Genomic DNA, 20,753 nt, shown 5'->3' with positions numbered 1-20,753 from the left:
CGAAGAGAAAAGATCTACACGTCAGTGTGCTGCTAACAACTTACTACACGAAGAAACAGACACGGCGGCCTCAAGCAATAGTGGCAACATATATTTATCACTTACGATTAGTGGAACGCAAATTGTAGTATACTAGTTTCAATGTAACCCGTATTATCACTGAGTCTTATGGACTCTTTTAATTAACAGAAAAAATGTGTGTAGGTATGTGTATGTAGGTATGCTTTGAAGAGTGTCAGACATGGAGATCACTACTAGGCATGTCAAGAAGTCTGCTTGCAACGTATACCTAAACTGACAGAAAGACACAGTCATGCATCTTTTCTTTTGCGCCAGAGACTGGTAAACTGGGCGTCCTGGTGATAACACATTGGACAAAGAAAGAAAAGTTACGTTTGAAAGTTCTCATTGCAGCATTCAAGTACCATCTACGACTTAACACAACTGACACAATGTAGCAAACATCACAATTGTAATTTTAATAATAGAAGATGAACAGTTAATTATAAATGACTTTCAAAACTAACAGTATGCAATAAGATATTGGTTTATAATCAATAGTGTCTGTAACTGGGTCTTATGGATCCTTTTAATATAACAGAAAAAGAAATGTACAGTTGTAAAGCTTGGACAATTTTTCAGCACCATATCAACAAACTGGGCAGCTTCCACTTACGTTGCTTTAGATCTATCTGTGGCACTGTATAATCGCTGGAAAGACAAAATCTCTAACATACAAGTTCTGCCCAAAGCAAACATTTGTGGAATTCTATCTGAGTAAATCACAGCTTAGATGGGCTGGACATTTAACTCACATGGCAGATACAAAAATTTCAAAAACCACTCCTGTCGACAGTTTGGTCAAGGAAACCGCCATCAAGGTGAACTAAAGTTACACTATCCCAATATCTTGAAGAGTAATCTGAGGAAGTGCTCAATAGATTTTGAACAATTTGAAACCTTGGCAGCTGATAGATTCAGTTAAGCAAAGATTCATCACTTCCCTCACATGTTGCAATGCATGTAAACTCTACATATGTCCATCACGTATGGCATAACTTGAATGGCGTCAAACCACCACTAACTAGCCAAAGTATAGTTCAGGTACATTCTCAATAGACAAATTCACAGTTTCGAAGAATGCACGCAAACAAAAACAGCGAAGCACCTGTGTAGTCTGTAGTTCGTTACATGGTCATTTCTGGTCAAAAACACTACTGTAACCCAGCGCATGCACGCCTACGATTAATGAGGAACAATGTAGTCTATAGAATTACAAAATCTGCTTGAATATTCATAGTACAAAACAAAACATCACACAACTAAAAAGATTGCAACAATATCACATAAGTGCATAATCTAATGTGATTCTTCATAAACTTTGGTCATAATTGTCCAAGGGATTGTCCACACCGAGCCTAATCATGATTACTTCTCTGTTAGAGCAGCAAATTTGGCTTTTCATACCACTTCTAATCATGATTAGTCTTATGCCATTTTAAAGCTTGTAGGGAGCAGCTTTACAAGGCCATTAGTGGCACTAGTCAAAGCACGTGACACCTACACTTGATAAAGCCGATATCTTTCCCCGTAAACCCAAGGGAAGTCTCTGCATCCACCCAAGATTCCATATTTTGTACAAAGATTCAAGATATAGACAGTATCGTATGTTGCACGTGGCCATAATGTTCAAATAGTTCCTTACAGAAAACACTATCGTGAGCTGCAGTGACTTGCCAATCATAGTTAGCAAGTAAACCTGCACTATTCACAATTACTCTAACCATGATTAGTGCGGTGTGAACACACTTCATGACACGTATCCTGGAAGATCAAGCTGACAGAGCACAGAAATTAACTAATCCTTTACTCTGCTTCGCAGCAGCTTTCTTCCATCAAGACAAAAAGACATCAAATGTGAAAAAGTAGATATTTCTAATGTTAAGGCCAAGTACTATAATCGTAAGTAGCAGCAGTTTCTATACCATTTGGCTCTAAACAGGCTCAGCCTGAACATATAACAAACATATATCTTCCCGACACCATTATGCTGACTGTAAGCTATACAGCTTACACACATATGTATCTCCTATAAAGCAATGAAATACAAAACATGTATGATATTATTGATATCAGCATTGTTGCCTTAGACTGTTAATTAATGCTGTTGACAGTACTACTGTGGTCCACAAAACACAAACATTTAGGCAGTTGCCATAGAATCCAAGTTGTCCAGTGGTGAAATATAAACATCTTAGGTTCCTTCATTTTGTTGATTACCTTTGATTGCACAGAAGACACACATACACTTAACAAATATATACTACTAGACTTGCTAAAGATGAGCCTAACCCTATTCAAAACCACAACAAAAATAGTCATTTGTTTCTCAACTTCAGAGACTTCTGGGTGATAGAGGCTCAGTGAATCTCAAGATTAGACATATACAGCTCCAACTGTTCTACATTCCCATTTCCATGTTGTTCTAAAACCATTTCATTACATGCCAAGAAAGTAACTTTCTCACTATAACATGCAAGTATACGAAGCTGCAAAAATGATGGTGTAAACCAGTAACACAAAATGAATACTTCAAAATTTTCTTAATTAATGCAGTATTCATTTAGAAATCTAAAGCTATTTTCGTGCTTATGTACATAACAAGCTGTTCATAACTGTTGATAGTATTTTCAGAACGTACATTTTATGTTCGTGGGTGGTGGGGATCTTCTTTTTTCAAAGTAAAAATAATACCAACAACACTCTTCTACTTGAGTGTTGAGCATCTGCAGTGTGTTGTTAGCTTGGAAAAATGCTCTTATGACCACTCTTTTTCACATGCAACATGACAGTATACTTGAGAAACAATGCCTTTGTGAATGCGGTGAGATCCAACTGCAGATTCTGTGTGCAGGAGTATAATAGAGTATAATACAACTCAACTATGTGATTATGAACCTGAAAATTCGTTAGCAGGTTAATAATCGTTTGGTCTAAATAAGTTCAGCTTTCACCTTCAAGTTTGTGGTGTCCATGCTGCCGTCATTCTATGTACTTCCACAATAACAATACAACACTGTTTGGCAATGCGGCTGGAATGGCCAATTACTCAACATTTCTTTCCAATTCTTTTGGTCCATCTGCAGGCACCTTCACAAATACTAAATAAGTACTACTGTGATCATAAATTACGTGTCTTCAATACTTTTTCTTTTACAAACTACAGGTGTGAGTGATAGTCGTGTCCTACTTCGTAAAATTTACGTTCTGTGCGGCGGGAGATTAGTGTCAAAATTACATGGTGGTATACACTCTTACATTAGGGTACATAAACTTTTACATTTGGGTATAACTCTTTCACATTACGTTATACTCTTTAAATTAGGGTATACTCTTTAACACTAGGGTACATACACTTTACATTAGGGTATACTCTTTTACATTAGGGTATACATACACTTTTTGCAACTTGTTTAATTTTACATTAGCATATGATAGAATTGCAAGTCTATTAAATGATGAGTGCAAAAGTGGATCCTAAGAACACGAAAATATTTTCCCTTGACATTAGTACGCCAATGGCCAAATAAAGTTATGATCTAACCTGAAAGACTGTGTCTCCTTTACTCTTTAACATCAGGTAGTCCAGCAGCCCTTTCTCTAGTAGCCTGAGATCGGATTCAAGCAGCTATAAATACACAGTAGATCACTGCACCAAATACCACACCCTACCAGTGTAATTCTAGAGCTGAAAATGCAATCATCACATCAGTTTGACATGTGATCATCATAGCCAGCAGTTCCATTTAGTGCAAACATGAACCATATGATAAACAAATTATAACTAAAACAACGAACTGCAACTAAAATGAAGGTTCCCATACAAAGTGAAAAGGTAACATTTGATGAATGCCGGGTTCACAATATGTGACAAAGAGCAGTCCATTCCATTCTGTAACATCACGTCCCCCCACATCAAAAGACACTGAATGCTATTACACTACATGACATGATGGTGCATACCGTAATGAACAGGTGACACAAGGATAGAAACCAGTTCTATCCAAACTGCAAGTCGTCTCCGTTTTAGCCAAATGCAATTAACTAGATGACCAATCACAGCAAACTGCAAATATTGAGTGAGTATCCGGTATTATAGCTAAAAACTGTGACAAAGAACATTTCTACATTTCTGTTTCTTCTTGCTTCTAAATTAATACCACAGCGGACACAACAGAGTTGCCTTTTCCATCAAGAAAACAAGTCAGGTAATTAGAGTGCACTAGCAATTAAATCATTTCTCAATCAAAAAATGACAGAAGCCAAACTGTTCGCATTACAAATTGTGAATCACTCTGCTTTCACACAACAGAACAGACTGCTACCCGGTCACATATTGTGAACTTGCCTTTACACAGCTTGTCTCAAATCTACTTTACAAATGGTCAATAAATAAATAAATCAAGATGTACTGTAATGACAGTTATGCATCCTAGCCAAGTGGTCAAGCTTCCTTGCACTGAGCAAGAGCTACAGTACCGGCAATAAGTAACCTAACATTTTTATCGTATGCGTATCGTATCGTATCGTATCGTATCGTATCGTATCGTATCGTATCGTATCGTATCGTATCGTATCGTATCGCTGTCAGCTTACTTATTGCCGGTACTGTATGAGCTGGCAGTAGCTAGCTCTAAACTGAGCTAAGTACCCATATAAACACTACCTGTGACACAAAACTATGGCATGATCACAATAAAACAATACTAAATGATACACAAGAGTCTAAACTTGTGTTTACATCATAAAGAAGACAGAAGTTGTGACTGAAGTTTTCTATAGTTGAAACCATTTGTAAGATCTTGGGGCGTGTCTCCACTAGGACTTAAACATGCTTACAACCTGTTTAAGTCTAAACATGTTTACGAATAATCGTGTCTCCACTAACGTTAAACCTGTTTAACTCTAAACCTAAACAGCTATTGCTAAACATGTTTTAGAGGTAGTTTAACGAAAGGATTTAGGTTTAACGGTCACGTGATATAAACGTGCGTTCGACAACGATGGATGTTAGTTCTTTCACGCTGTTCTTTCTCTTTCTTTGAAGACTATTGGAAGAAGACAGAACTAGGCAATGTCAGAGAGTGCGTAGACTGATGCAGAGTGTCAGGAGAGAGCCATTTCGACGAAGACAGAGACTTGTGTCTGTGATTGTTCTTCAAACGACTAGAAGACGATCTCCAACTGTCTGGTGCACAAGAAACGAATTCATGCGGTACAACAAAGTCCTGAATAATTCTTTTAATAGCCCGGAATAAACGAACAAGTGGAGACGCTGTCTACTGAACATGTTTAAAGTTTAAACGTGTTTAACGTTAAACATGTTTATAGAGCAACAAGTGGAGACACAGCCTTGGTTATACTGCTTTTGTGCACCATCCTGAATCTTGCTGAACATCTTTGTACATTTTCTACCAAGCAATAGGATAACTTCTGGAAGAGACCAATAAAGATTTGAGTCACATCTACAACATGCATAAGATGGATGTCCATATTGTCAAGCAAACAGCCATTTCTGTTTGCCAGAGCATGTGTCACACATGCTCCTCACATGGTGAACTAACAGAGCACTAAGCTGCTGCTGACCAGCTCTAGAATAACTAAAGTATGTCATTTCCATAGCTATGAGCCTTCAGAAACCAAGATAAAATTGTCATTAGATGCTATTTTCCTTTTAAGCATGTTACTCGTAAAATCTATCTAAATCATACAAAGCGACTGTCACTTCGCATGACCGCAACGTCCGCAAAAGTCTGTAGTTGTCAAGTACAGCAACGAGAATTATCACATATGAGACATAAATGTCACTCATGGTTACATAATGTTAGTATCCCGTATAACACTCATGAACCAAGAAAGCGATTGATTTCGCGTTCGCAGTTGTAGACAGGTATGTTCTGTTGTTTATTTCTGACAAGACAAGACCAGGCAATCACAAACATGAATTACACTGTTTGGTAAGAAACTCTTCTATAAATGTTTCGTGTATCTGACTAATGGTTAGTCCGTTGTCTCTGGTTGCCATGCACAACAAAATTGCAAATACTGCTCAGTGATTGGGCCATGCACATTCCTGAGCATGACAGACATAGCCAGCCAGCCAGCCAGCCACAAACACAGCCCAAAGACCAAAAGTCAGTTCACCCCTGTTTGAGTAGCTACTCACCAAGTCTCGTGACTGCTACAAAGTCCCATTGCTTATTGCTCATAGCTCAACGAAATCAGTCTCGCAGCAAACAGTTTCTAAGACATCTAAAGGCAAACTAAAGAAACTTAGTCCCGGTGTAAATTAACCTTTGCCACCGTTTTCGATCCTATAGATCATGCCATAACCCATCATCACTGAGGCTGGTCATAATCAGATGGGTCCCAAATGCAAATGATTTCACTCCATGAGTATGGCACTCTAACTATATGGCACCTACACACTAATTTACAGCACATACAATAACATTCCATTACTTACCTCTGCAGGATTGACCAGCAGCTCATCTTTGTTGATAACAACTTCATTAGTCAACTGGAAAAAAAGTAAAACCAGAGTAGTATCAGTAACTACTGAGTTAGAATTCGAGTCCTATACCTTGTCTAGTGCTCTCATTACCAAGGCTTTATTTTGCTCTTTATCAGCTACAGCATCTCTTCTTAATGCAGCAGCTACTGTCCCAACATGTTCCAATGCTGTGTGTTTCAATGAAACATCACAGCTATCACTAGCAAATGTGTTCACCTATAGCAAACATCTAATACATGCTCAGTCCATCTTAGAATTACTGGTAAGTCCTGATATGCACAGAGTGTAAAACTTTGTACCACACAATCAGTGACTTACCAGAATGCGAGCCAAAAGAGCAAGCATCAGCTCTGCTGCAGGCCATTCAGGCATGTTCAGAACTGTAAGTAAATCAGAAATAAAATACTCTAACAGTGGACGATAATCCATTTCATCAGTTTTGCTACCACACCTACACACAAACAACGCACAACGTTTGAGCTTCAATGCTTAATTACGTCTGTAACTACATAATTTAAATGTGTGAGCAACATACAGAAAGTGCATAATCTTTCTATTCGTCGGTCTGTTTAGTCACCAATTAGATAAAGCAAAGTCACTGTTGTAGCCTGAAATCACGTCAATACATGCCAAAATTAATTACCTAACATAGACTGCTTCAAGCACAACAGCAACACCAGACAGTAACACACATTTCAATATAAAGCACTACACAGTAATGCTAAATAACTTCTGTCATATAATGTAAGGTTCAAGTTACACAAGGGAGGAATGTACGTGAAGTGGACTCAAGTACACCCAAACGGCAACATTTATTACTCAATGAATAGGCACTACAAGCACAGTGCATACCGTAACTCTAATTGACTCCACCCACCAATTACCACAATACACAACATCACCCCTCCTTAGCTAAGACCATGTCCATCATACGTACTATATGTGCAATACAAGTCCAAACGGTCTGGTGGTTTTCTAACTCGCGGCCAATTCCTATGTGACGTCGACAAACTTGTCGATGCTGGAACAGCTTCAGCCTCCTGAGAAACATATTGAGGTTGTTCTAACTCCCTTTCATGATCAGTAATGGATGGATGTGCAGCCTCTGTGACTAAACTGACAATTGGCTCCTGGACTGGATGTGGACTCTGAGTTAAAGGTTCTGGGATGACGACCATTTCCTCCATTACCATATCAGTAGGTACTCTAGCCTTCAACTGATCAATGTGTCGTTTCCAGAGATAGTTCTCTACTCGAACTTGGTAGGTTACTGGACCTAACGCAGAGTCGATGACGCCCTCTGTCCATTTGCTTGATCGAGATCTGTAGTCTTGAGTCCAGACAAGATCTCCTGATCGAAACTGTCTGACAATGTGTGCAATTTCAGGTTCTTTCAACTGCTTGGCCTGCTTCTCTCGCACTTACTCCTCAATGTCCGAATTTAATAGAGACAGTCTTGTCCTAAGTTGGCGACCTAGAAATAAACTCACTTGAAGATCCCAGTAGTTGCATGAGGTGAGGATCTGTAGTGCAATAGGAACATACAGGGTTTCTGGGACAAAGCTCCTGGATCTTTTTCCATCAACCTGAGTTTACTCTTGAAAGTCTGCACATCTCTCTCAACTTTGCCATTACTAGCAGAATGGTAGGTAGCAGACTCGATGTGCTTGATACCATTGATTTTCACAAACTGAAGTCCACTGTCTGAGGCCAATTGAGTCAGTTGTATATAAAGCAAACAATCCTCTAAAGTACCTCAATAGTGGCTGTCATTGTTGTTGACTTCATTTCAACGATGTCTACCTATTTGCAATGTGCATCTATCATCAAGACGAAAGTACGACCCATGAATGGTCTCGCAAAGTCCACATGAACATGCTGCATTGACTTGACTGGGCAAACCCATGGATGAACGATGGACTGTGGTGGGCTTTACCTTCCCGCTGACCAAAGTGACACGACTTTGCCAACGTCTCAATATCTGAGTCAATCTTTGGCCACCATACATGTAACCGACCAATCAACTTCATCTTCACAATTCCAAGGCAAACAGCATGTAATTCACTCAAAATCTGCTGCTGGAGCACATGAGGCACTACAACTCTCCACTCCCACATCAGACAACCACACTCTGTGGCACAGCCAGTTCCTTTTTCTTGCAGAAATAAGGATAAAGAGAGTCTGAACCATCCATACTGCTAGGTCATCCCTCATTTGCACAATGAATAACTTTGGCCAACATTGGGTCCTTATGGACATACGCTGCCAACTCCTTTGCTGTAATTGGCAATGTCTCTATTTGACACACGTTAGATAAGCTGGCTTTTGTATTGCTGATAACTTCTGGGCCACTAGCACCAGAAACTAGGGGTAACAGCAAGAGACCATCAACATTGCCATGGTCGTGAGTCCTCTGGAACTCAATATCATACCGGTATCCTGACAATGTACTAGCCCAATGCTGAAGACGTGCTGCAGCAATGAGTGGAATATCTTGCTTAGCTTCAAAAATAGTAACCAGAGACTTGTGGTCAGTGACCAAGCTTGGTGAAGTATCTGCCATAAAGAAACTGATGAAATTTCTTCACCCCATAGACTACTGGCAAGCCCTTCCTTCTCAATGTTAGAATAGTTTTTCTCAGATCTTGACAGTGACTGTGATGCATAAGCAACAGGCCTCTCCAACCCATGAGCAAAGACAGCGCCAATTCCCATGAAAGAGGCATCACATGACAAGCCGAGTGGCATGGAAGGATCATGAGTAAGCACTACTGCTGAAACTAGCCTTTGCTTCAAACAATGGAATGCGGATTCACATGCCAATGACCAGTTCCATATAGCTGACTTCTGCAACAGACTAAAGGGTTGCAAATGGATGCGGGATTAGGAATAAATCTTCCGTAGTACATGTAATTCACTAAACCCAAAAACAATCGTAATTCTCCTGTATTGCTAGGTGTGGGAGCTTTTAGCACCGCTTTCACCTTTCCTTGGCAGTTCCAATACCAGCTGCTGAGATCTGGTAGCCTAAATATTGTTCAGAGTCCTCCATAAATTTACACTTGGCTTTCTTTAAACAAACGCCAGACTAGTGCAGTCTCTGTAAAACTGCCTGTAGATTTTGCAAGTGATCCTGATCAGATTCTCCTGTGACTAAAATGTCATCCAGATAATAGCACACACCGAGAACACAATCCTGAATTCACTCCATAACATGTTGAAAAATTGCTGGTGCACTTGCAACACAAAAAGATAACCGGGTGTACTGATAACGTCCCTTGTGAGTGCTAATAGTCAAGTACGTACTTCCTGGAACTGGGATCCACTTTCAGCTGCTGGTATGCATTTGCCAGATCCAGCTTAGCGAATTTTGGCCTCCTGCTAGTGTACTAAATAGATCTTCAGGCTTGGGCAAGGGAAACTGCTCAACTCTGAGAACTGGGTTTATATACAATAGAGTGGCCTCATAATCACTGCAAATGCGTATTGAACCATCTGCTTTAGGAACTGGAACGATGGGAGATGCCCATTCGCTAGTCATTGCTTGTTCCAATATTATTCCCTTGCTTACCAATTTGTCCAGTTCCTAACCAATTGTAGGTCTCAATGAGTAACGCACAGCTCTAAGCTTGAAAAACTTTGTCGTAGTGTCTGGATCCACATCTAATTTGGCTTCATAAAGCAAGGTTCCAATTCCTGGTTGGAACAGATCGTCAATTCATACTGAGACAACATCTGGCTGACACTTTGTAGTTGAGCTATATGACAGACAAGCAGACAGTCTAATTCGATCCTTGACAACCAATCTCTGCCCATCAACGTGGGACCATTACCATAGATGACAAGAAATAGTAAGACAAGATCCTGGTCATTGTGTTGAACAGATACCTCCAGTTCTCCCAACACTGATACTTTTTCACCAGTGACAGTCTTCAAGACCGCTGACGTAGACTTCAATACCCTTCCTTCCAGTAAAGACATCCAAACTTTCTTGGATGCACTGGAGACTTCTGAGTCAAAATTGATTTCCATCTCCGTCAGGGTTCCATCTATCAACGGAGTTACCACCTATCTGGCCCCTCTCAATGGCTTGAGGATATAAATGTCATACTCTTCTGAGTCAGACACTTTTACATGATGCACTTTGGCCTTCTCCTTTGCAGCTGGAGCCTTAGATGATGCTTTCAAAATCCTCCATCTCCCTCAAAATTTGTGCCTAACTTGCACGCTGTTGCAATATCACCTCGCTTATGAAACGTGTAACATACCTTCTCATGATGATAGCATCTATCTGGGGCGTGTCCTGCCCTTCAACATCTGCAACATGGATTCTGTGGCTTTGTAAACTTCCTCTTCACAGCAACAGCTTGTACATGTATCGGTGGAGCAGTGGTGCTTGAGGTCAATCTGGTACAGCATGCATTACGTCTCTCACTGTTTCTCCGTGGCCTCCATGCTTTGAGCAATGGTGATTGCATCCTTGAGTGTCAACTCAACCTGTAATTACAGCTTACGCTGAATGCATAAACGACAGATGCCTGCAAAAAACCTGTCACGCAGAGCGTCCTCCAACACCGGCCCTTCAAATCAACAGTGCTCTGTCAGGTTACGAAGCTGAGCAACATAATCAGAGATAGACTCGGATGGTTGCTGATTCCTCTTCTGAAATTTGAAGCGTTGCTATAAGCACTGGCTTCGGTGAGAAGTGGTCTGTAAGCAACTTTGTGAGTTGTGCAAATGACTTCTCAGCTGGCTTTGCTGGGGCGAATAAATCTCACAAAATTCCATAAGTCTTGGGACCAATAATGATCAAGAAGGTCGCCGTTTCACGTGTCCAAGCCACCTTCCACTTGTGACGACATTTGCAACAAAATACCGAGTAAGGCATTCCTCATATGCTGGCTGGCCAATGCTGCTGGTGAGGCTCAAATTCCTCTACTTTACCCACTCCCCGCGGTAGAGGGGCTGCTCTAACATTCCACCCCATCCTCCTCGCCAATGTAATATATTGTAAGGTTCTAGTTAGACAAGAGAGAAATACACATAGAAGTGGACTCAAGTACACCCAAAACACAACCATTATTAGTCACTGAATAGACAAGTACAGTGCATACCGCAACTCTAATAGACTCCGCCTACCAATTATCAAAATGCACTACAACATCCTCTTTTAAAGGTGCCCGCTCAGGAATTCGTGTACACGTGCAGACACACCCACGCAAACTTGAAATCGTGCCTTTATCCACACATTTGCCATTTACCAGTTTGAGATAGCTTGCTGTTGAACGACAAAAGCGATTTCTCAATCTCTTCCTTGTTGCACGTGACCCAAAAATGGGTCTGGAACTGAGGCCAGTAGCTATCATGCACGATAGATGCATGATCTGCATTGTCGGCGGTGCCCAGCACCTCTATGTGACTACTTTCACTCTCCCAAGTTTCAGATACCATCACGATAGTGCAATAATGCTCTGGTTTCCACCCATTTCCGGGTTATGTGCAACAAGAAAACGATCGAGAAAGTGCTTTGTCGTTCAACGGCAAGCTATTTCAAAATGGTAAATGGTAAAGGGTAGATAAAGAACCTAACACACTTGTCGTTAGATTTCTCAAAATGTCAAGTACGAGGAGTGAAACTAGCATGACGGTCAAGAACGTGCTTCGCATTTCTCTTTGTACTAGGAATAAAGGCTGTATGTCATAGAACGTCGTGCACACTAAGATGTTCGCTTGCTCTGATTCGTTATGACACAACTTGAAATGTTTTCAAGTTTGCGTGGGTGTGCCTGCGCGTGCGCGGTGAATCGTGAGTGGGCACCTTTAAGCCACATTGTTACAGTGCATGTGATTGAACCTAAAAATTAGACAAATTAGTTGCAACACTCATGGCCGCTGGATGCTTCTGCATACAATGCTGACTGTGCCTTGTTGCTGACTATCCAATCTCTGACAACACCAGAACAAGTATGGCTGTAACATGTTAAAACAGATATGGTAGTATGCAGAAGCAACCAAAATACACTATGCACCCTTTCTGTAGATCAAGACTAAATGGCGGAAGCTATTATACCATTAGCAATCTAAACCCTGGCCTCCAAGTTTAAGAAAACATTGTGCCTAAAAAGAGTCATTTTCTTAATGATGTTAGTAAAAGTAAGGCCAGACCAACTAAATTCTTATGCTTGGATATTTAGACATGAAACCTGGACCGGCCGATCAAAATAAAAATAAAAGTAATAATCATGGAACATTTTAAGCATGTGGAGTTTTCATTACACTGCATACAAACATGAGATAACAAAATGGACACTAGAACAAAAGATGCTGATACCTGAGCGAATACAGAAACAGTTACTAGACCACATGCACTGTTAACACTTGTGGAGTCATCGATACGTAGTCGTAGCATGTACATAATACCAAGCAATTTTACAGCAAGCATAATACCATTGCGCATGTGCACATCAAATTATTTTTATTATGGTCAAACTCTAAACTTGACCGGCGAATCCAAAATATAATTGGCCTGGCCTAAGAGAACACACAAAGTGGGTTTAAAACACAATTCCTCGGAATTAAATCTAGTGAAGAACACCTACTAAAAACAGTAAACACTTGTACTTACTTTGCTATAAGAGTAGAAAGAAATGTCTGAGCTATCTTCACTGCCACATCATATGATGTCACAACCACTGTGCTAGAATCCACAGGTTCATCCTAATGTACAAAAATTAGTAAACATACACTTTGCTAAACCAACAAACATCTACCACAAGAGCTTTCTCAGGGAGACTGTGTGGAATAATAACAACACTTTGAACAAGCTGTAGAACAAGAGCTGCCATCATCTGTATAGACTTTTCCCCATGAAGTCTAAGAAACACAGCTGAGTGCTACAAATATACATTACAAAACTTGTTGGTGCATGTCTATCCACATGACAATCAAGCCTTCATCATCTGACCACTCAACACTGGGCTAACGGTTATACCTGTATTGTCTAAGATTTCTTTTGGCCATTGGCAGCTTGGATAGAGAAGTAAATATTTCCTCTATGATCAAACCACGATAATTTTCATAATGAGAAAATACCTGAAAAAATGCAATCATTGTCAGTAATTGATGATTTCCTTTTGACTCAAATGTTCAACATAAGGTAACTTAAACTTCAGTCACTGAAGCAGGAAAACGTGACATAAGATATATCAAAATGCATCTACTACTGTATGTAGATAAGCCTATGCATCTATGTGCAAGCATGCTTGTGTGTGTGTGTGTGTGTGTGTGTGTGTGTGTGTGTGTGTGTGTGCGCGCGCGCACACACGCGCTCATGCAGTTGGTTAGAGAGTCATCCAGTAGAGTGTTGTACATCCGGGACCTTGCAGGGTTGCAAGTTCAAGTCACAGTGATGGCGAGCTAAGGCATAATTTCGTTGTTCATGAACCTCACACACAATTGCCTCTCTCGACTCAAGAGTATAAATGAGTACCTGGTCATTGACTGGCAATCAGCCACTGGGGTCAGGGTCCAGGTGAAAAATCAAGAAATTGCTAGTGCAGGCCCAGAGTTCTTCCGAGTAGTGCACGGGAGCATAGCTGTTAGCTTGGGTGTGACCAGTATCTGGCAGCTCCTTACATTTAGTTTTTCTTAGTGCGTGTGCAGCATGCATGCAAATGCCTAATATCCTACCAAAGCTGTGTCAATACTTGAACATTGAAATCAAGTAATAACAAAGTACAAAACTTACTGCTCTCACAACTTGAAGACAGTTCAGCTGGAGACGACTCACATTGTCAACAAAGAAAGCGCTAACACTGAGAGTTGATAACTACAAACAACACAAAAACCAAACTAATAACATTAAACTACCAGTTGGCAATGATTAAATCAAATCAAAATAAAGAGATATTTGTGCAGTGTACAACCTTCAAAGCACTTACATGGTTAAGTAACAAAGTATTTCCAGAGCCTATACTATGAACAAGAGAAATTGCATGCACATACCGTATTTCTATATCATTTGGTTGCACACATACACAATAATTACACCAACATGCACTCATTTACTTGTAGCAATGTTGCATCTGGAAGGCAATGTTCATCTGCTAGTACAGCAACAACTCCAAGCACATCACACAACTTAGCGTAAAAAACATCCATGTCTTTCTCAACAGGTTTCATGTTCCGTTTCTTTTGCAGATCATCACCTATATCATATTTTTGTAAAATACAGATGAACAGTCCATGAGTAGACAAGGTGACATGATGGCTAGCAAATAATACAAACACTACTCAATTTACCTTGCCCTGGCTTTACAGCTGGACTGTAAACAAAATCATACTCAGGATAAATATTGTTTCGCAAGTGATAGCGAGTGAATTCTATCACTGTCTGAATGACTTCTTCCAGCTGAACCTGTTTGGTGACATTTGAAGCAGTGATGATGTTGAGACAAATGAGAGCAGCTTCTGATGAACGCAGCAACCTTTCCAAACACACTCTTCGCCATAAACGAGACTCTTGAGATGACTAGTCAATCAAGAACAACAATAGCAAATTGTTGCAATTAGAGTAACTAATGCTAATATAGTACTTCATATTCATTGTTCTCCTGCACTTACTTAAAATAGTATCTCATAACTGATGTGTCACCCACCATACTGAGATTCTTGAATACTTACCCGACTTCAAGACATTCTTAAAAATAAAGTAAAAATTCGAAGATACGACTAAAGTGCAACATAATATACTTTTAATGCTCTGACTTTGATCCAATAATCCTGTAATAGTGGTCCATACAGCACAAAAGAGCTACGCAGACAGCTCATCAAGCAAATAGTCCCCTTGTGCCTCCATCTCATGCCTACTGCAATAGCTCAATGGCTATACCTGGTTATACACAGACAAACTCTGCTTGAAAACAAGTAGCTCAAGTTTGCCAAGATACAAACTGCCACTGCCACTTGTACATGTTGGATATTTCGGCAATACAAATATCATATAGGTATGTACTGTATTACCCCACCTACAAGAGCAAGCGCTCTCATTAGAACATTTGGTACTATGTGCCTGTGTACAGTGTAGATAGGGAAAGGGTAGAAACCATGGAATTCCCTGGAGGATCACAGACAAAGGAAAACATCACCAATAGCTACAGTTCTGATAAAAGTTTGCAGCATTTCTAACTGATGCACAGACCAGTTGTCAAAGGCACATACTTCCAATGTTCTAATAAGAGTTCCTGCCCTTCTAGGCAGTGTAATACGATAGGTAAAATGTACATGCCAATACATGTTTCTTACATGCGTGTACTACATCTGTAAGCAGATCTTTAAGCAAAATCTATGTGAATATATCAGGATATAAACTCATTAGCAATCCAAAAACTAAAGTAGATAGCTGTTGTAGTAATGACTTACAGACACAGACTGAAGACTGTCAAGTTTCAATTCAGCAGAATCCTTCACATTAAGATGAAGAGTTTGAAGCAGTTGACACAAACTATCAGAATGAACCTAAAGAACAACAGATTCGTAAACAACACTGTAAAATCCCACCCTCGTACAGTGCAGCATACACTGACATTCAGCAAAATGTAGAAATGCAGTATGAATGCCATACAAATAATAATACAACTAAACAAATGCTTACTTGGACATGATTAGCGAGTCAACATTATTCAATGCCAACCAGTACTGCTACCAGTGTATTGTCACTGAATGCACATTACGTTCACAGCATGATAATCACTGTTAAAATACTATCACTGGAACAAGTACACAGTGACCAGTGATATGCAGCATATGTATAATGCAGGGTTCTAGCCAGGACCGTCTTTACTGTCATTTTGACGGTTGGGACGAATGGGGAGGTTCCAACTGTCATTGTCCTAGTGTGTTGTTTGCTGCCTATATATAAGCAGCAGGTTTACATAGGAATGTGACAGATGTCACTAAAGAAACAGTGTAACAGTCGGGGTATGAAAGGAAACACCTCATTTAAGGGGTTAGGTTGTTGCACTACAGCTTATGTAAAAAAACACTTAACGACGTGTTGGTACAGTCAGACCTCATTATTCCGACACTCGATAATCCGAAACACGCACTTTCTGACACAGATGTACGTGAAACCAATTAACATGGATCACTTTGTATTGGATTTGGTCCCATTTGTCCGACAGTCGGATGCCGACTATGACACAAAAATATCGCTAGCTAATCCGACCTACGCATGCGCAATGTCATATTTGCATTGCACGTATCACACGCATGGCTGCCAAGCGAAGATGCGTGGATCTCTCTGGAGAGCAGAGGTGCCAAATCTGTATTTACAAGCAAGAAAATCCGAAGTCTACCCAAGAAATGATTGTCAAGCATTTCAAGTCAAAGTGGGACGTGTCTCTCGGGAGGCCAACAATCAGCGAAGTCTGGAAATCAAAGAAGAAATGGTTGGCAATATCAAAGGAGATTAGTTACATGAAACGGCATAGGCAAGGCAACCACTCTGACCTAGAGAGCTCTATTTTTGTGGTTTGGCGATACGGAAGCCAAGAATGCGATTATCTCTGATGCAATCCTCGTGGAGAAACATATTAGAAACTGCAACATATTAGTGTTGCACGTGCACAGCAACGTAGAATTGATTTGTATTTTAAGTAACCACATGTCATTATGAGTTTTATCAGCAGATTAAGAGCTTCATCCTTACCTTTCCCTTATTAGTCCGACAACTTAGATAATGAGGTTTGATGTCGGATTATCCAATAATCTGACACCCTCGCTAATCTGACAAAAAGCAGCCAGACCAACGTGGTCGGAATAACAAGGTCTGACAGTATTGTAATCATGTCTACACTGAATAGGTGAGTCTTCCCATCAGTTACCAAAATATCCTAAGTTTCTTTACTTAATTAATCCTAATGAAGTGTCACATACCCAGGAGGAGTGACAGCTGCTTCACCGCAAGTCTAACCATCATAAATTGTTCGTAAATTATCTCTCTACTAGAGAGACTACAGCAAGGTGAGTTAAGTAAAGACATGTACAGAAATCTCCCTGATCAAACGTTCTATCCTACAAAGCAGGAAATAGACCAGGAAGTGAGGAGCATCACCTAGAATTGCGTATTCGTATTTATAGGCGGGGTCACTAAAGTATTTGTAGGTGTGGTTTTCATTTAAAACTGGTGACGGTGCCAAGTCCTGACCAGAACCCTGTAATGCTGACAATTAAGTAAGCCACAGAACACACAAAAAACTGTCACCGTTACTTAATTCGTATTTGTGGGTGGAGTCACTAAAGTATTTGTAGGCGTCGTTTTTAAAACTGGTGACGGTTGGCACCAAGTCCTGGCCAGAACCCTGTAATGCTGACAATTAAGTAAGCCACAGAACACACATAAAAACTGTGACCGTTACTTAATGGTGGACAATCACGGTTGAACATGCGCACTCCCATTGCTTTGAAAAGGGTGCACTTTTTCAAACGCTCAGTAATCGCAATGATTTAGACACTCTAATTTGAACTTGAAGGCAAAGCTGACTGAAGTCTCTCTATAGCCTGAATTGGATGACCAAGACGTTGTAGTATGAGGTTGCATTAGACCGTGTCTGGTAGCTAAATTTAGGCCATCTAGATGTAGTTGTCAAAATTTTTCTAGAATCTCAAACTGAGGTTGCTACACTGCAGTTTGGTAAATTCAACAAGCACCCTCGCACTTTGAGCCAGATCAGGGGTCCTTACGCTATGCACTTAACTAGGAAAGCACACGACATGTTCCTGTACATTGCATTTGCACTAGCCACACCTAAATAGCCAGGTTTACAGTAGTTTTGTCTATTGAATGTGTGCACGCGCAACCTATGAACAGCATTTAAAGGGCTTAATGGCAATCGAAACTGATTTTCTTGCCAGGACATTCAAACATATGTTACTTGCAATAGCTACGATGCAAAAGCTACCTCACTTGAGATCAGCTCAAGTGCGCATGTCCAACCGTGACAGTGCACTTTAAATTATGCCATACAAAGACTGGAACTATTATAGTTTAGTGCTTTCTTACAGAAACATTATGTAAGCAATACTGTAACAGAAATGATGTCCATCACAGTCATTACCTACAAATGTGCATGAGAAACAATCTCAATTGCACTGCAAACACGAACAATTTGAGCTATGCACTAAGTATAGGGTAGATACCGTGACTGAGGGACTATGCGGCTGTAACTCCCACGAGAAGAAGCCGAGGAAGCGCTGATGTGGTCGAGAGCACAGCCTGAGACCAACAACGCTTCCAAGGTTCTCTTGAGGGAGTTACAGCCGCATAGTCCCTGAGGACAGGGCACCTATCCGACTTAGGCAATACATGCCCATATTTATTAGCTTGGACATAGCCACGCATTATTTAAGTAATGACAGAACATCCAGACAGGGGCTGGCTGTTGTTTGTGACAAGTGCATGGCTCCACAAACACGTGCTGTGCAGCTGAAGCAAGTAGTTGGCTTAGTTGACTTACTTCAGTTACAGCTGGTGGCATGCACGTGTAAGATGGCAGAAGGCAGTTCTTTCTGGTCTCATTTGTCTGCAAGTCAGATTGCTTGTTTCAAGAAGGGGCTGTAAGAAGATTTGGACAATAATAAAGACTTCCAATTGAGCACAGATCAATCCAAAAATCTATTTACATGTGTTTCGGGTAAAAACATTGATCGAATGATCAAAGAGAGGATACCATCCAAAACAGAAAAGTCAACAGCTTGGGCCACGACAGTTTTTCATTCTTGGTGTGACATTCCCCAGCCTACTTTATTTATTCTTGCAGCTAAGAATGCTCGATTTGCCGGACACGTTGTGCCCTAGATGCTAGAATGAAAGAGTTGACAAAACAAGGAGTGGGAGTGACATGTAGAAAAGCTGAACCGCTGACTCTTGATCAAGAGAATGAACTGTGGGAAAGGAACTCTTCAGTCATGACACTGAGTGGGGTTTGCTCTATGCAGTGTTTTGGTACAACTGCAAATTGTTTGGAATGTGAGGAGGTGACGAACATCGAGCTTTGAAGAGAGAACAGTTTGAGATTGGTAGTGACAGCCATGGTTAATTTTTGCGGTTCAGTGGTAGAAGCACCAAAAACTTCCAGGGAGATCTTGCACAGCGGAAGATACAAAACAAGGATTTAAAAATTTAGTCCAATCGTGATGAACTCCAAGACAGATGTGTGTTGATTTGTATTTGCGCTACTTCTCACTGATTCCAGAAACATGTGATTTTTTGTTGGAAGCCACTTAGAGATAAACCACCAAGGTTTGGCAAGCAAGTCATTGGTAAGAACAAGTTAGCTGGCATGGTGAAAGAGATACATGTATGTGCAAAAGCAGGATTTGTTGGTAACTACACGAATCATTCAGGGAAAGCCACTTGGGCCACAGAATTGTTCAACCAAAATGTGGATGAACACCTCATCACGAGACAAACTGGAAACAGAAGCAATTCCGTATGAGAGTACAAAAGGCCTGGTGCCAGTCATGATATACTGGTATAAATGATATTGCGAGCCCCTCGCAAAGTAGAAAATATCAACCAAGACGATTCAAAATCACAGATGACTATCAGCAGCTGCCAAGATGTCAGTTATACTGAAACTGGGGGGACTAAAATCGAGGAAAAGGAAAAGAGCACCATTGTTTTTTCTGGAAATTTGGTAGCAAAGTTTAACTTTGGAAAATAATCGGAATTAGATCGTGGGTTCTGTAATTTTTGCGTTGTGCTCAATAAAGCAATTATACTGAACAAAACCACAGGGTACTATATGAAACCACAGGGTACTAAGTGAAAACCACAGGGTATCATGCGAAATAAACTGTTCAATCTGCCGGCAAACATCAAAGAAAATATCTCATTATACATTCATTGGTCTAAGAGTCGTTTAGTTGGTTAGTGAGGAGAACAGAATACAAACACTATTTGCTTTGAAGACGTCACTTCATTTCAGACAACCTCTTAGGGCCTGGTCACACTGCGTCTGTGTCAGCGTTTGTGTCTGCGTTCGGTCAGGTCACACTAAACTTTTCCACCAAAATTGGAAACGCAGACGCAAACGTGTTTGAAGACGCAGAAAACGTGTCTGAAGCAGGTTACTACGTGTCTCCGGTTTTCTCTTGTTCATTGCCGTTGGCTACACAT

The 20,753-nt window shown here is 40.5% G+C and overlaps 1 protein-coding gene across 1 annotated transcript in view; it reads right to left on the bottom strand.

Annotated features, from left to right (window-relative positions):
* The window catches only part of LOC134185605 (nipped-B-like protein), a 65,241-nt gene that overhangs the window by 32,214 nt on the left and 12,274 nt on the right, over positions 1-20,753 (bottom strand). The window contains exons 6-16 of the mRNA XM_062653432.1: positions 15,995-16,090; positions 14,876-15,104; positions 14,642-14,781; positions 14,322-14,402; positions 13,566-13,666; positions 13,345-13,447; positions 13,200-13,291; positions 6,893-7,025; positions 6,644-6,790; positions 6,527-6,580; positions 3,605-3,688 (exon numbers count right to left, since the gene is read on the bottom strand). Of these exons, the coding sequence (XP_062509416.1) occupies positions 3,605-3,688; positions 6,527-6,580; positions 6,644-6,790; positions 6,893-7,025; positions 13,200-13,291; positions 13,345-13,447; positions 13,566-13,666; positions 14,322-14,402; positions 14,642-14,781; positions 14,876-15,104; positions 15,995-16,090 (1,260 nt within the window). The remainder of the gene's footprint in view (positions 1-3,604; positions 3,689-6,526; positions 6,581-6,643; positions 6,791-6,892; positions 7,026-13,199; positions 13,292-13,344; positions 13,448-13,565; positions 13,667-14,321; positions 14,403-14,641; positions 14,782-14,875; positions 15,105-15,994; positions 16,091-20,753) is intronic.

The sequence above is a fragment of the Corticium candelabrum genome, chromosome 10 (assembly GCF_963422355.1).
Source record: "Corticium candelabrum chromosome 10, ooCorCand1.1, whole genome shotgun sequence".
NCBI classification, from domain to species: domain Eukaryota; kingdom Metazoa; phylum Porifera; class Homoscleromorpha; order Homosclerophorida; family Plakinidae; genus Corticium; species Corticium candelabrum.
Note: the sequence above shows the minus strand (reverse complement) of the source record. Positions and strands in the feature narration are given on the sequence as shown.